General features: G+C 43.5%; 1 protein-coding gene across 1 annotated transcript in view; it reads left to right on the top strand.

The window, feature by feature from the left end:
- Window positions 1-17,184, top strand: part of Topaz1 (testis and ovary specific TOPAZ 1) — a 71,405-nt gene that overhangs the window by 31,642 nt on the left and 22,579 nt on the right. Inside the window, exons 7-14 of the mRNA XM_050141733.1 lie at window positions 848-973; window positions 1,630-1,693; window positions 3,802-3,953; window positions 4,126-4,218; window positions 8,690-8,805; window positions 12,396-12,462; window positions 13,672-13,846; window positions 14,801-14,901. Of these exons, the coding sequence (XP_049997690.1) occupies window positions 848-973; window positions 1,630-1,693; window positions 3,802-3,953; window positions 4,126-4,218; window positions 8,690-8,805; window positions 12,396-12,462; window positions 13,672-13,846; window positions 14,801-14,901 (894 nt within the window). The remainder of the gene's footprint in view (window positions 1-847; window positions 974-1,629; window positions 1,694-3,801; window positions 3,954-4,125; window positions 4,219-8,689; window positions 8,806-12,395; window positions 12,463-13,671; window positions 13,847-14,800; window positions 14,902-17,184) is intronic.

Raw genomic sequence — 17,184 nt, 5'->3', positions numbered from 1 at the left:
TTTTTTTCTGGTTTTTCGAGACAGGGTTTCTCTGTGGCTTTGGAGCCTGTCCTGGAACTAGCTCTGTAGACCAGGTTGGTCTCGAACTCACAGAGATCCGCCTGCCTCTGCCTCCCAAGTGCTGGGATTAAAGGCGTGCGCCACCATTGCCCGGCGATCCAGTCCCTTTTTAAATACTTGGAAACACAGATTTTGGGTGGGGATTAGGTAGGAATGAGTACTGACCTAGAAGATGTCCACCAGTAACAGGTTTGAGGTGGAAGAAAGGAGCCTTTGAAACTGAAAGCTGGGAGAAGGAGGGACCATCAGCTGCTGGAGATGTCTGCTGTATAAAGTTCAGCTTTTCATTTCTCTTCTCTTGTTCATCAGAGGAACTGAGGAGAGTTTTGTTTCTGATAAATGTGTCTGAGATGCAGTGTGTTCTTGGTGTAGCTAGCTTTTTGTGAAAGAGAAGACAAGAGCATGAGAGAGATGAACCCTATGTACGCTTTTACAGGTGACTGTGTGGACAGGGAATGCACAGAATGTTTCTGTGATTCCTAGTCAGTTTTCTGTGAGCCTAAAACTGTCCTAAAAACAAGTCTTAAAAATGCGAAGCAAGCCAGGCATAATGGTGCATAACTTTAATCCTGGCACTCTGGAGGCAGAGGCAAGAGGATCTCTGTGAGTTCCAGGCCAGCCAAGGCTACATAGCGAAACATGTCTCAGGGGGGAAAAAAATGAAAGAAAACAGTCAGAATCTTTTGTATGAGAAATTAAGTTTTTATATTCAAGCATTGGAATACTCAGATGTGTCCTCACGACTATGTTTTATGATTAACTTGGAAGTTTTTTTCTGATCCTGTAGGTGTTCCAGAAGCCCTTAGGGTTGGTGACACCCCATAGATACTGCAGATTCCACTTCAATACATTGCGTGGCTGTGAGCGAGCACAGTGCAAGTTTGTCCATGTGCCTGAGCAGGGAGACGAAAAGGTGAAGCTTTATGTGAATTGTGTGTGTGAGTCTACAGAGTCTTGCTCTGTTTCTCAGGCTGATCTCCAATTCCTGCTGCCTCAGTCTCCCACATAACCCTGACTAAAAGTGCGTACCATAGCGCCTGGCTTGCCCACTCTGGCTCAGTATTTTTGACATCTAGTTGTTAGCGTTTCTTTCTCCTTACTGTGTAATAGTTAGTATTCTGTCGTACAAGTTTATCAAAATTAACTTCATCAGTGAACATTAAGGTTGGTGGACATTTGCCTTGTTTGCCTGTTTGGATAACACAGCAGTGACTCTCGGCACTTTTTCCGTGTCTCCTGGTGAGCGTGTTCTTACCGGCCCCAGGACTGCATGTGGAACACGTTCTGGAGTGGCTCTCCCAGGTCGCACTCAGCGGTGTCAGGGAGTTCTGGTTGATCCACTCCTGCCAGTTCTTGGTGCCATCACAGTCATGGTGGCCTAGCCAGCTTTGGTGGTACACGCCTAAAATTCCAGAACTTGGGAGGTGGAGGCAGAAGGACCAGTTGAGTATACTTTCAAGCCTGTGAATTAACACAAACAGCAATTTTTATTATAAACTCTAAGCTCATAACTTTTTGTTTTCTTGTAAAACATATAAAGGTGATTTAATATTTTATGCCTTTTTTTAGGTCTGCATGGATGTGTTTAAGAAATACATAAATCTCAATGAGAAGTGTTTGCTACAGCGAGCAGGTATGGAATAACTGAATGATAATTACAAATTCCTGTGAGTGGCTTCACACATGTGCTGTTGTATCTCCAAGTGTTAAAATTAATTCAGAAAGGTAAATGTGCTTGCTGTAAAGCCTGTCAGCCTGAGTTTGATCCCTGTATCTGCCTCAGTGTGGAAAGATAGAGCCAAGTCCTCAGAGTTGTCCTCTGCCCCCCACACTCGCCCCCACATGTGCATCATGCACAGACACATTTTTTAATTAAAAAATAAACTTAAAATTTATTTTCAGACTAAGTATGAAAGCTGAGTCCTCCCTCGTCCCTTTTCCACCTTCCCCTCATTGCCAGGGCAGCATCCTATCAAGTTTGTGCCGCTCCGTCTAATGCCAGCCCATGCCGCGCCTCACGGCTGCTGGCACCGTGCTGGATTATGAACCCTGAGAGGATAAGAGCCGAGTTTATATAGTAACAGCATTACACTCCGCATTCATCAGCTTCCATCTCTTTCCTCTGGAGACATCCAGGGTGAGTCAGAGGCAGTAGGACCCTATTTGGGAATGCACTTGTGATGCAGGGGCTGTGACAGCCAAGGAGAAATTAGATGAGATGAAGTGTAGGTGAGTTTCCAAGTTTTAGAGCCCATTCTCAGGCCTGTGAAAAAAAGGTACCTGGATGGAAACCGTGGGAAACTCCCCATACGTGAGACCGTATAAGCATCAGTGGCCACGAGAAAAGCATCTTAGTTAGTTTGGGGTGTGTCTGTTTCTCTCTCTCTCTCTCTCTGTATCTGTATCTGTATCTGTATCTGTATCTATCTGTGTGTGTTGCAATGGACCAGAGTTGGGTTCCCAGCACTCACGCTGGGCGGTGATAACTGCCTGTAACTCCAGCTCCGGGCAATCCAGTGCCCTCTTGTGGCCTCCTCAGGTATTTCTCTCATATGCACAAACCCACACAGGCACACGCATGACCTTTAATCCCAGCACTCGGGAGGCAGAGGCAGGCCTCTGCATGTTTGAGGCCAGCCTGGTCTACAGAACACGTTCCAGGACAGCCAGGGCTACAGAGATACATAAACCTGCTGACCATTAACTTTTCAGTTTCACTGAACTTTTCATTATCTATTGTAACACCCGGTTTTGGTGTTACACCCTCGGTACAGTTCGCACGCAACTGTACCAAACGCGAGTCCGAGTCCAGGCAAGGACCTGGAGATTAAACAAAAGAGACAGAGACCAGGGTCATTCCATTGGAGATCAAGCAAATGCCGTTTATTCAGACTTGGGGGAGTCCTTATCTACCTGACTGCAGCACAAAGATCTCTCCATCCAGGCAGGTGGGAAATGACCATATTAACAATGGAGAAGATTCCCTGCAGCTAACCACCAGGCGGGGCAGGGATAGCACACACAGGAAGCTTAGTTAACAGATTATAAACTGTCCCCGCCAATGCACCCCAGGAATAAGGGAGACCAGGGCCCTACAATCTATGTCTTTCCCAAGCAATGTTGGGTAATTCAGACAGTAAATGAATATTTGTGGTTGAAATAACACAAAACTAAAAGTGATTTTTGCTAAGGCAATTTTAGCTAAAAATGCGCATATTTGGACTAGGAAATTTTGGAATGGATAAGATGATCTCAGCTAATTTTAGTAAAATAATGGAAAAAGTGAAAATAGGTAAGTATTGTACAGAAAGTAAAATAAGGAATTGGATGTTACTTTATTAAAGGAGGTTTATTAGTCTACAATGATAAACTGAAATAAAAAACATTCCAGGTCAATATGCTGGTGAAGTTAAGGCTGTAAGAACAAGTACTGTGTCTCAGAGTCCTCACCATCACCAAGTTACTGTGCATCTCCAGGCCATGCACAGGTCTCAGCCCTGTGGGAGCGAGGCCCTGAGGATGAGGGGTCAGGACCACCATGGCCATCACACTGCAGACTGAGCATGCTTGGCTTCTGATGTCGCTGCCATTTTGATGTTTTGCTTTCATTTTCATCAGTTATTTCTTACATTTCTGGTCCCTTCCAAGGAATGAGTTTATATAATATCTTTACAGGAGGTCCATCTGCATTCAGCAGTATGGCTGCCTTAAGATCCACAATGACTTTTTTTCTGCTTCCAGCGCACATATTTCTGGAGTACTACAGAAAGTTTCCCCCAGGGATCCACTTCAGTTTACAAGTGCTGAATGACCTTCTGATTTCTTTGCTCGAGCATCACTTACTGAAAGAGGTCTTTGAGGTAGTGAAGCTGAGCATCATGGCTAAAATGCTGGTGAGTGCCCTGAGACGCTCGAGCAACACCCTGCTGGTCTCCCCATTGTGGGTGTCAAGTTAGCACTTAGATTTCTGCCCAAAGAACACATTTTTCAGTGTAAATGAATTTGAGAAGTTTAAGGCCTTTGAAGGACATGAGAGTAAGTGCCGTTCTTGTTTCTTTTATTCAGCCTGCTCTGAAAATATTACTAAAAATATTTGAGTTTGTGGCAGCCATGAAGTTAAGGAATGCTGTGCCTACTGTAATTGAGATTTTGTGCAAGGTATGACTTTATTTTTTTCTTCAAGGTATGACTTTAATCTCTTTTATTCTCTGATGGGGAATAACAAAAAGAGACTGTTTCCACATAATGATTTATCTGTCTTTTATTCATGTTCTACTTGGTAAAGAATTCATAAATGTTGTCTTTTTCTCCTGAAATAGTTCAGAAGCATCCTACAGTCAGTGACTTCCCCTTAAACAAATTCTCTAAGTATTCAGATGCTTTCTTACTGTAAATTATGTTTTTCCCTACTCCTTAATTATAGCTAAAAGAATTCTTTCTCAGAACTATTTAAGGTCAATAACAACAAAAACAAGTCAGTGTATAAATAGAAAATTGTTACAAAAATAAGGTAGTTAGGAATTGGTTTTAAAATTTGGCGTTAAACAAAATGAGGAGCAAGAAATTTTTTAAAGGATTTTATTATATATACAGTGGTCTGCCTGCATGTACACGTGCAGGCCAGAAGAGGGCACCAGATCTCATAGATGGTTGTGAGCCACCATGTGGTTGCTGGGACTTGAACTGAGGACCTCTGGAAGAGCAGTCAGTGCTCTTAATCTTTGAGCCATCTCTCCAGCCCAGAACAAGAGTTTTTTAATGCTATCCAAAAACACACTTAAAGTGTGTGTGTGTGTGTGTGTGTGCTCATGTGGGGAATGGAGGTCGGCATCACTCTGTGTGTGTGTGTGTGTGTGTGTGTGTGTGTGTGCGCGCGAGCTAATGTGGGGACTGGAGGTCAGCATCACTGTGTGTGTGTGCTCATGTGGGGGCTGGAGGTCAGCATCACTGTGTGTGCTCACGTGGGGGCTAGAGGTCAGCATCACTGTGTGTGTGTGCTCACGTGGGGGCTGGAGGTCAGCATCACTGTGTGTGCTCACGTGGGGACTGGAGGTCGGCATCACTGTGTGTGCTCACGTGGGGACTGGAGGTCAGCATCACTGTATGTATGTGTGTGTGCTCACTTGGGGACTGGAGGTCGGCATCACTGTGTGTGTGTGCTCACTTGGGGACTGGAGGTCAGCATCACTATGTGTATGTGTGTGCTCACTTGGGGACTGGAGGTCGGCATCACTGTGTGTGTGTGCTCACTTGGGGACTGGAGGTCGGCATCACTGTGTGTATGTGCTCACGTGGGGGCTGGAGGTCATCATCACTTTCCACTTTATTTTGTGAGACAAGGTCTCACACACACTGGGACCTGGGCTCTCTGGTTTAGGCCAGGCTGCCTACACATCAAGACTGCAGGAGCCTTGTCTCGAGCAGACCTCCCTCACTGGGACTGCAGGCATAGGCTGCTGTGCCCAGCTCTTGGCACCGGAGTGCAAACTGAGGTCCTCATGTTTGTGTAGCAAGCTCTTTACCAGTTGAGATTTATTTTTCAACCCAAAAGTTTAACTTTTGTGGATGCTTCAGAATACCTGATTCCCCCGCCAGCACTGGATGAAAGCGGTGTAGCGGCACGTGCCAGAATCCAGCCCTCCACGTGGTGGAGGCAGGGGAATCAGTAATAGTGAGTGTGAGGCGAGCCTGGGCAACATGAGTCTCAACAGCAGCACTGCAGGGAACCAGAGACTAGCAAGGCAGTGATTGGGGTTGCCGTGGGGTCTGCAGAGGTTGCTGGTTCCATAGTTAGTTTGGAACCATTGTTCCTAAAAGTTGTTCAGTGCAGTATCAGCATCCCTGGGAAGACATCCAGCGACATCTTCAGGGTCCAGCGATGGCTGTATCCTATCTCCTTAGATGTCTGCTCCTGATTCTAGCAGTACCCCATCCAGTTAACCTACAGACCACAGAGAAAACAGAAAATTCAGTTTATTTTATGTTCATAAATGGATTTTTAACATAGTTTTTCTAAAAATAATTTATATTTACACTGGTATTTGGGCACTTTTTAAGGATAGATTTTTTTTTTCTTTTTTGAGATAGAGTTTCATCATATAGCTCTGACTGCCTTGAACTCACTGCGTAGACCAGGGTGGTCTCAAACTCAGAGAACTGCCTCCCTCCCAAGTCCCGGGACTAAAGACGTGAGCCACCACGTCCAGTTTAAGGGTAGGTTTTAAGAAAACCAGTTACCAGGTAGCAAATTTGTTCTTTCACAGGTTTGATTTATTGTTGGCTCTGTCATTTGATCAAACATCCCAGCATGGAAGGAAATGCAGAGACCAACAGGTTTGTTACAGAGAACAGGAAACCCTCACGGGTGCTTTCTGGCATAAAGTTGAGTGGTTGAGGGAGGAGCTGTTTTCCTTGTGAGAATAAAAATGACAGAAATAGTTCAAGGACTTGAGTTTGTAACAGGCAGGAATTAGTTATTCATAGTTTTTCATCAGAACGGTTTCCAGTTTGTTTAATCAGAAGGCTTAGAAAGGAGTTTCTAGGACCTAACTCAGAATCCATCATCAAATTTAAGGCAGTTTTCCTACAAGTCAAAGATAGGAGATCCCCTTTGATTTTTTTTTTTTTTACTGTTCCCTTTACTAAAGGAAATGCTGTCCAACTTCAGCTTTAAGTTCTTAATGACCAGATGGCACCTAGCATCAAAATACAGCTTCTCCGCTCTCCCTGCTATTCTGTTATCCCATCCATCTTAGTTAGGGTTTTACTGCTGTGATTAGACACCTAGGAGGAAGGCCCAACCACAGGCCTTCAGGAGGGGACATCCGGGCGGGAACTGGAGCAGAAGCCATGGAAGAATTGCTGGTTGACTTGTTCCCCATGACTTACTCAGCCTGCTTTCTTATACAGTCCAGGGCCACCTGCCCAGGAGTGGCACCATCCACAATAGGCTGACCCTGCCCACATTAATCACTAAATAAGAAAATGCCACGGGGCTGGAGGGATGGCTCAGTGGTTAAGAGCACTGACTGTTCTCCTAGAGGACCTGGGTTCAGTTCCCAGCCCCAGCATGACAGCTCACACCTGTTTTTAACTCCAGCTCCAGGGCTTCTGACAGCCTCGCTGTAGACACACCTGTCGGCAAAACACCAATGCATATAGAAAGTTTTTTTAAAAAATAAAAAAACATAAAAAGAAAGAAAATGCCCCTCAAGCTTGCCTGGAAGACCAGTGTTCTGGAGGTGTCTTCTCGGTTGTAGTTCCCTCTTCTGAGAAGTCTAGTTAACAAAACAACAAACAAATAAGACCAGGACACCACCCCAGTTTTTAATTCCTATTACTCCTTTCAGGAGACTGAGGACAGGGCTCAATAGGTAGCAAGCATGAGGGCCCAAATTCAGATCCCCAGAGTGAACCTTCAAGAGCTGGATGCAGTACTGAATCTGTAAGCCTGTCACTGTTGAAATGGGAGCAGACAGGCTGGGGTGTACACAGATAAAACAAGGTAGGACACGGATTTTACAGTCAAAAGTTGTCTGCTAGACCTGGCGGTTGGTGGCGCATGCCTTTAATCCCAGCACTCGGGAGGCAGAGGCAGAAGGATCTCTGAGTTCGAGGCCAGCCTGGTCTACAGACAGAGTTCCAGGTCAGGCTCCAAAGCTACACAGAGAAACTCTGTCTTGAAAAACCAAAAAAAAAAAAAAAAGTATGCTGAGAACACGCAGCCATGGTCATACAACCACACACACTTCATACACATGCACCACACACAAAAAAAAGGACAAAAATATAAACATCTCAATGTTCAAGTAATTTCTCAATAGGAGAGTATAACCGCAGTAGACTTTCAGGAAGAACTAGTGCTCCGGTCCCGGGGGAGCACTCATGGTCTCGTCACAGGGCCGTTAACAGAAGTTACCACCATCAGGGACGATAACTGCGGGAGGCTTATCTCCATCCGTCCATCCTCACACTAGAAACATTGGCTACTTCCTCAGCACTCCGCATTCAAGATGAGGAACGTGAAAGGGACAGGAAATGAGACATGAGAATTAAATATATGTCCATGTGTGCACGGTCAAGGTTACCTCGGTTGTTACCTGGTTACAGGAAATGAGACATGAGAATTAAATATATGTCCATGTGTGCACGGTCAAGGTTACCTCGGTTGTTACCTGGTTACAGGAAATGAGGCATGTTAGAATTAAATATATGTCCATGTGTGCACGGTCAAGGTTACCTCGGTTGTTACCTGGTTAGATGTAGACCAGTTCGTCCATGGCAAGGGCCAAGTTGAAGCCCAGGACAAACGTCTCAGAATTTACCATCAGAGATGAGGCGTTCGTACCAGATGGACAGTGGGACAGACGGTGCCAGAGAAGAGTCACACAGCACAGTAATCTGGGGGAGTGGGAAGAAAAAATGTCATTCCCGTGTTTTCAATTCCTAAGGCACCTTTCTGTGGTTCTCAAACTCCTGAAGAAATTATGCTTCAAACTTTGCTAATAAGTTTTGACTCCCCTGCCCCATGTTTTGCTCTTTCTGTCTCTGTCTGAGTTATTTCTCGCACATGACTTCTCAGTTATTTCACGTTTTTTACGAGAACGGTTGCTGTTTTTTTCTTCTGCAGTTCATTGAAGGTGGGATGGTACCTGACTCGAAACACTTGAACTATATTGTCAAGCTGTTGTACCAAACACAGGCATCCCCACAAGAAATAGCTGCAGTTCTGGAAGCCAAATCCAGGTAAGATGGGAGACTTCTTAGGTTTGTCTGTCTTGGTGGGGACCCAGAGAGGTGAAAGCAGAGCACTTTTCAACACTGCTATCTCGGGGTGAGTTTGTCACCTGTCATAGGCCCCTTCCTGTCTCCGTCCACAGATGACCTTAGCCTGCCTCTACTTGGCTCCTCAGTTTAATCTTAGTGCTCACTAAAGGCAAAGGAGCCTCCCTTAGCTCAGGCTTTACTGCCTGTTTGATTGCGCTTCGTACACTTCACTGTGCATGCAGATTTCCTTCCTTTTCTCGCTGGCTCACTTCCTATTAGCCTGGTGCTCTCTTTCCTTCCTCGTTCACTATGCCTCCTGCTCAGCTTAGGAGACCCCAACCGTTTATGTAGTCTCTGACTGAGTATCCTGCCGTAGGACTGGGGTCCCAACTTGGGAGAGCACTTGCCTGGCATGTACAGGTCCTAGGTTCCATCTCTAGCAAACAGGAAGTACTGCAATATACCTACATTGAAAGGGAAAGCAAATTTTGTTGGGGTTGGAGAGAGAGTAAAATACTTGTCATATGAGTGTGAAGTCTTGTGTTCAGTCTCTAGCATCCACACAAAAGCTGGTCATAGATAACTTTAATCCTAGTGCTGGGGCAGTCTGGAGTCAGCTAGACAAACAGCCTTGCTTACTTAGTCAGTTCTAGGTTTACTGAGAGACATTAGCTCAAAAAATAAGGTGGGTGGTGCTGAGCTCTTGCTTGTCCTCAGGAACTTGAACATGACTGGGGTCTGAAGAAAAGACAGACAGACACAGAAAGAAATACGTTAGATCAGTGGTCTGGGCTCTTGCTAGGGAAACCACAGCACACCAGAAGCTCAGCATATTGACTATATAGCATTCTTGTATACAGGGGAACAAGAGGTCGGGTATTACATACAGTTAACACGGAGGCGTGGTTTACGGTGTACTGCTGGATCAGGAGGCAGTTGCTATAAGGAGCGTTCTTCAGGTGTAAACTTCCAAGGGGAGAAAGCTATGGTGGACATTTTCTGCATATACTACCAACACCCACACATGGACCAGAAAGAAGGCTTTGCCATTTCTCTCTGAGCATTGACCTGAGGAAAAGGCCTTGCCATTCCTCTATGGGTCTGAGGTTCTGGGCTTCCTCTACTCCCTGTAGGACAGAACCTGAGGAGTGTCTCCCACAGTTGTTTCTTTAAAAGAAAAAGGCATAGACACAAATTGTAAATATCAGAAATGAGATAAGTGCAGATCCTCCCACCACTGAAAAGGTTGCTGTGAATATCCGTGGTGTATGAACTCAGCAATGAAGATGAAATTGACTGATTTCTAGATCTAAATAGTTGAATAAATTACAAGAAAAATGTAGTCCACAATTTTAAAACTTCTAAAAAAGGCATCCCAAGGGCCAGATAGCTTTCCTTGAGAAGTATGCTCATTATACTCATTTTTAAAAGAGGAGGCTGAGGGAATTTACACATAATTCCAGAAAATAGGGAGAGAATAATATTTATTGGCCTATATTTTTTCTTTTTGTGATTTATATGTTTTTGTTTGCATCCAGGTGGCCTCACTATATAGCCAGCGCTAGACTTGAATTCGTAATCCTCCTGCCTCTATCTCCCAGTTGGTGGATGTGCCACCATGCTCAGTTTATCAAGATTTTTTGAGGCAGGTATTATCCATATACAAAAAATAAAGTGGGCCATCATGGTGAAACATACCTTTAATGACATCACTCGGGAAGCAGAGGCTGGTGGATCTCCATGAGTTTGAGGCCAGTCTGACTTGTATAATGAGTTTCAGAACAGCCAAAGCTACATAGTGAGACCCTGTCTCAAAAAATAAAAATTAAAAACCACAGTGGCTCCAAGAAATCAAAAGCTGCCAGGTGTGGTGTCCCAATACCTATACCCTGGCACTTGGGAATCAGAGGCAGGAGGATCAGAAATTCAAACCAATATAGATAGCATCGTTTATATAGCAAGTTTGAGGTCAGCCTGGGTTACATGAGACCCTGTCTTCAAAAGACAGAGAAACAGACTGTTGATCTGAAACAGTTCTTCCAAAGGACCCAGGTGGATTCCCAGCACCCACACAGCACCTCACAGCCATCTGTAACCAAGTTCTAAGGGATCTGATTCCCTCTCTGGCCTCCAGTGATGTCAGACATGCACATGTACCTTACATGTAGGCAAAACATAAAAACACATAAAAATTTTAGACCAGTACCTTTCATGAGATTGAATGTAAAAACCCTTGACACACTAGGAGTAAAGACAAATCCTTTAACTTGGTAAAGAGAGTTGTAACAAACCAGCAGACACACTTGAATAAGACTGAAAACAAGGCAGAACTCTGCCCACACTTCCGTCAAGATCATTTGCCCACACCCTCTAGCCAGGGCGATAAGAAGTGAAAATAAAAGGTGTACAGATTGGAAGTAAAATAATAACCTGTACTTCTAAGTGACATGGACACAAGCCTGTGTGACAAAGAACCTCCCAAAAACAGTTCCGATGACTAAAGACCAGCCCACAGATCAGCCATCCTCCTGCATAACAGCACTGAACGTAGGGACCAAAATCCAATACTACAGAACATACTCGATTTGTATACTGGAAGCCATGGAATGTCGAAAGAAATTAAGTAAAAAAAATATTTTTATGAATGAGAGACTCCAAGACAATTCTCCTTAAGTCCATTTATTGGTTAAATTCAGTTCTAAGCTGTGATATTTTTAGATAGAAAAAACTAATTCATTCTAGCTAGACATGGTGACGCATGTCTGTACTACCAGTAGGCTGATATTACTTAGATACTGTATGGCTTAGAGGGCTGAAGCCACCTCAGGAGCTGGGACCAGCAGGTTGGCCCAGCAGCTAAAGGCTTGCCGCCAAGTTCAGTACCCAGAACGCACAACAGAAGGGAAAGCTGACTGTTGGCAAGTTGTCTTCTGACCGCCATGTGTGCTGTGGCATGGGCGTGCCCACATACAAATTATACCCACAGGCATAAGCGTACAAAATAAATCAATAAATGGATTTTGTTGTTGTTGTTTGTGGGGTTTTCTTGGGGTTTTTTGGGTTTTATGTTTTTGTTTTTCCAAGACAGGGTTTCTCTCTGTAGTCATGGCTGTCCTGGAATTTGCTTTCTGTGCCAGGCTGTCCTTGAAATCTGCCAGGCTGGCCTTGAAATCTGCCTGCCTCTGCTTCCCAAGCACTGGGGTTAAAGACACATTCCACCACTACCCAGCAAATGGCGGGTTTTTTTTTTTTTTTTGAAGAATTCACCTGTCAATTTTTTTTTTTATTTTCGAGACAGGGTTTCTCCGTAGCTTTTTTGGTTCCTGTCCTGGAACTAGCTCTTGTAGACCAGGCTGGCCTCGAACTCACAGAGATCCGCCTGCCTCTGCTTCCCAAGTGCTGGGATTAATGGCGTGCGCCACCACCACCCGGCTTCTGTCAATGATTTTTAAGGTATCTTCTGTGCATTGGGTTTTCTCAGGTCTTATGTATGTTTAAGGTCTGGAACAGACAGAAGCGTTGGTCACTAGGGATGGAATAAGCATAACCAACTCTCTTCTTCATTGAAGGTTACAAGTGAGGCAGCTGACAAAGAACTGGAAGTGTGACTTAGTCTCAGCCTTGAGTGAAGTGGAGGTATGATATTTATCTTCAGAGACATTGCTGGGCTCTAAAGCCAGGAACAAAATGTTTGAATGATTAGGAAATGCTTCATCATGTTAGAGAAAATGCTACGAGAGAAGTCTAGTAGTTATAATTTTAAAGATTACTATTTTGATGGGCTGGAGATATGGCTCAGTGGTTAAGAGCATTGCCTGCTCTTCCAAAGGTCCTGAGTTCAATTCCCAGCAACCACATGGTGGCTCACAACCATCTGTAAAGAGGTCTGGCGCCCTCTTCTGGCCAGCAGTCATGCACACAGGCAGAATATTGTGTATAAAATAAATAAATAAATAAATAAATATTTTAAAAAAAAGATTACTATTTTGAAAAGCAGACATCTGATTTCTAGGGCTGTGGGCTGAAGATGCAGCTGGGCAGGAGATCATTTGCCTGTGTGTACAGGGCCCTGAGTCCCTCCCCATACACACACAGTAAATAGGGTTGTGAACTAATTTAAATTAATTGTGATGGTAACTTCCATTGCAAAGTTGACTTGTATCAGTCTGAAGCGTAGTCTGTCATCTAGTGCTGGGCAGATGCGTAGCTGTAGTGCAGTGTGGGTGATTGTGGTCTGAGCTGATGAGAACTAGGCTCTCTTCTGGCCTCCAGGGGCACCAGCATGCATGTGTGCATACCCACACAGAGTTGTGTACATATACATATAATTAAAAATGAAATAGAGTAACAAAGGAGGCCTTAAAGATGGCCCTCTCATTGTTGACACAGTCTTGGTCAGCATGATGTAGGAGAGTGAGTTTACTGAAATTTCCTTTGTGAGCCCCAAATTTTAAATGGCCAAGTAATGGTAAAAATGTGCTCCCTCTAGAGGCAGTAAAGGAAGCAATGGGTTGCTACAGAGATGCTGGTGCACCTTGATGACTGTGGTTCTGATGCGGTTCTGTCCTGTTGAGTCCTGGAGCATTTGAGCCACTGAATAGTTATAGCATGTTCAGTGCTGCCTGCAGTTCAGACTCTGCTGCAGGGAGAGCAGAGAACTTGGGTGTCAGTTTTCAGTTTCCAGACTGAGTCACACAGATTTCTGTATGCCTACAGGTGCCTATCTGAGAGCATGTGCTTACAGAGATGATACAGTTTTTACTTTTTCCCTTCTTCCTCTTACTCTCCCTCTTTTCCTCCCTCCCTTCCTCCCTCCCTTCCTATCATTTTTAATAATTTCAATAGACTTGTAAAGAAAAAGGTGACTGGACCAAATTGGGAAACCTGTACATTAGCATAAAAATGGGCTGTGAAGAATTTGCAGATTTCCAGCGATTCTGTACTTGTATTGCTGAAGCGCTCACAAGAGAGTATGAAGAAGAAAGGCCAGGTGTTCCTTTTTGTGAATTTGCTGAAACAGGTAAAATGTCACTTTTGTTTGGAGGACTGCGTGATTCTTAACTGGAGGGTAATGCTGTCCTCAGGCAGAGGCTTAGTGTGCTGCGTGTCCCAGACAGTCTGAAATCTGTAGATTTTCCCATCTACCTGTTACTGTGCATCATAATCACAAGGGGAAGAGCTGGTTTTAGTATCAAAGATTTCATAAAACCTTAATGTATTTTTATTTAGGTTAATAAAATTATTGCAAATGATATGGGAGCACCCAATTTTTTTTTTTCAAGACAGGGTTTCTCTGTGGTTTTGGAGCCTGTCCTGGAACTAGCTCTTGTAGACCAGGCTGGTCTCGAACTCACAGAGATCCTCCTGCCTCTGCCTCCCGAGTGCTGGGATTAAAGGTGTGCGCCACCACCACCCGGCTCACCCAAATTTTTGATACCACTGATGTTTCTATTATCTACAAATCAAAAAATACTGTATGGCATTTAAAAATACATCTGTGCGCTCTGCCCTGCCTCCCAAGTGCTAGGGTTACAGAAGTAAGCAACCACACGTGACTTGAGATGTTGTTGGTGCTGCTACCGTGGACTCTATCAGGATGACAAAATAACTATCCTAGGCTGTACATACAACCCATACAGTTTCAATTTTTAAAAAATTCTTTCAAAATAAATTCACTATTGGGCTAGATGTGTTGGCACACACCTTTAATTTCAGCACTCAGGAAGCAGACATAAGAGGATCTCTGTTGACTTCAGTGCTAGCCTAGTCTACGTATTGAGTTTCAGGACAGTTAGGGCTCTGTAGACTCTGTCTCAAAAGACGAAACAATAATAACAAAATCCCTCTATTATCTTTAGGGCTAGATTTAGCTTGTGGGACAGTTTGCCAGCACTAGGTCTTTGAAGTGATTTCAGAATTCTGAGTCATTTTAAGTGACTGTCTCATTTCTTTCGATGTCTGCTTTATGTTTCAGTTAGCAAAGATCCACAGTTCAGTGAGGTGGATAAGACTTTGCTGGGAAGGATCGGGATAAGTGCTGTGTACTTCTATCACAGACTGCTGCTGTGGTCCAAGGTATTTTGTTGGTTTTGTTTGGTGCAGAGAATCTTGAAGATTAGGAATAGAATCCTTCATCAGAAATTTTCTAAGAATCACTTCAGGCACAAGAGAATGGAACCTAGACTACTTACTAAATTTCTAGTTTCCACATTTGTTTCCAAATGCTGAAAGGGGGTGATGGAACACCAACTGCTTTTTTGAAATATAATTATAGACAGTACATCGGAGACTGTGCTAGAACATATTTATTTAAAAGTTTGCAATTCATAATTTACTTTGATGACTCCATAGTTGTCTTCATAATCTTGAGGGAGCTCAAAGAATTCTTTTCTATTTACTTATTTATTCATTCATTCATTCATTTATTCACTTATTGAGACATAGTCTACCTCTGTGGTTCTGACTGTCCTGGAATTTGGTATGTAGACCAGGCGAGTCTTGAACTCAGAGATTTTCCTGCCTCTGCCTTCTGAGGGCTGGGGAAAAGGCATGTGCCCACATGCTCAACCTTAAAACAACCTTTCTGAAGATGAACCCAAGATGCTCATGATCATTAAAACTTACAAATCGCTCCCTTGAATACTCTGAGACGTCCTGTGCCACCCACGTCTAACTTTGTTAATTAAGTCCAATAAGCAGGTGGTCTGATGACTCAAGATCATGCTGTTCTGTATTATTTCACTTATTTATGCCTGTGTGCATGTGTGTGCATTGATGTGTACATATATGTATATTATGGCATGCATTTGCAATCAGAGGACAGCTTACAGAAATTGGTTCTCCTCCTTCCATCATGTAATCCGAGAGATTGAACTCAGGTCCTCGGACTTGTGGGCAGAGCCTTACGCACAGAGCGATCTCACCAGCCCTCAGAACTGCACTGTATTTACACACTTTAGATTTGCCTGAAGTGATAAATTGTAGACTCACTGAAATACAAATGGAGATCATGAAAATCCAATGTTAAGGGAAGAACCGGGGATGGAATTAACAAAAAAACAGCAATTAAGTATGATCACTGTCAACTTAACTGTTAAAGCTTACCTTTTGTTACTCTGGTCATTTCAGAATTAAATGTCTGTGCAATAACATTTAAGTAAGGTTCACTTGTATGTAGACGACATTCATGGACTAAAATGAAATTTTGCACCTAGGCTGGTTGAACAGAAAGTCTGTAGATTTCCAGATTAATGCTCACTATGTGGCAGGATGGGTCCCTCTCTGCTGCAGAGTCTGCTGGGAGGTGTGGACATGATGAGTGCCTGCACACTGGAGCAGAAGTCTCTTTTACAAGTGCAGGTTTAGCTAAAACTTTAGACTATTCTGATATTTGGTTATTATAGCTTAGGTCCTTAAGACCTTGTCTCTCTTTGACAGTGTGTAGATTTAGCTAAAACTTTAGACTGTTCTGATTTATTTGGTTATTATATCTTAGGTCCTTAAACCTTGGTGAATATTTCTATGTTTTTTATTGATTTTTATTGAGCTCTACATTTTTCTCTGCTTCACTCCCTGCCTCTCCCCTCCTACCTTCACCCTCTCCCAAGGTCCCCATGTTCCCAATTTACTCAGGAGATCTTGTCTGTTTCCACTTCCCATGTAGATTAGATTTGTGTACCTTAGGGTCCTCATTGTTGTCAAGGTTCTCTGGAATTGTGATTTGTGGGCTGGTTTTCTTAACTTTATGATTAAAAACCACAATTGTCTTTTGGATCTGGGTTACCTCACTCAAAATAATGTTTTCTAGTTCCATCAATTTGCCTGCAAAATTCAAGATGTCGTTATATTTTTTCGACTGTGTAGTACTCCATTGTATAAATGTACCACATTTTCCTTATCCATTCTTTGGTCAAGGGGCATTTAGGTTGTTTCCAGGTTCTGGCTTTAACAAACAATGCTGCTATGAACATGGTTGAGCACATGTCCTTGTGACACGATTGAACATCCTTTGGATATATACCCAAAAGTGGTATTACTGGGTCTTGAGGAAGGTTGTTTCCTAATTTTCTGAGAAAACGCCACACTGACATCCAAAGGAGCTGTATCATCTTGCATTCCCACCAGCAATGCAGAAGTGTTCCCTTTTCCCCACAACCTCTCCAGGATAAGTTGTCATCGGTGTTTTTGATCTTGGCCATCCTTACAGGTGTAAGATGGCATCTCAGAGTTGTTTTGATTTGCATTTCTCTGATGACTAAGGATGCTGAGCATTTCCTTAAGTATCATTCAGCCATTTAGATTCCTCTGTTGAGAGTTCTCTGTTTAGGTCTATACTCCATTTTTTAAAATTGGATTATG

The sequence above is a fragment of the Alexandromys fortis genome, unplaced genomic scaffold (genome assembly GCF_014885135.2).
Source record: "Alexandromys fortis isolate MF-2015 unplaced genomic scaffold, M_Fortis_MF-2015_v1.1 scaffold_44, whole genome shotgun sequence".
In the NCBI taxonomy this organism is placed as follows: Eukaryota; Metazoa; Chordata; class Mammalia; order Rodentia; family Cricetidae; genus Alexandromys; species Alexandromys fortis.
This window is presented reverse-complemented; position numbering and strand designations above follow the sequence as displayed.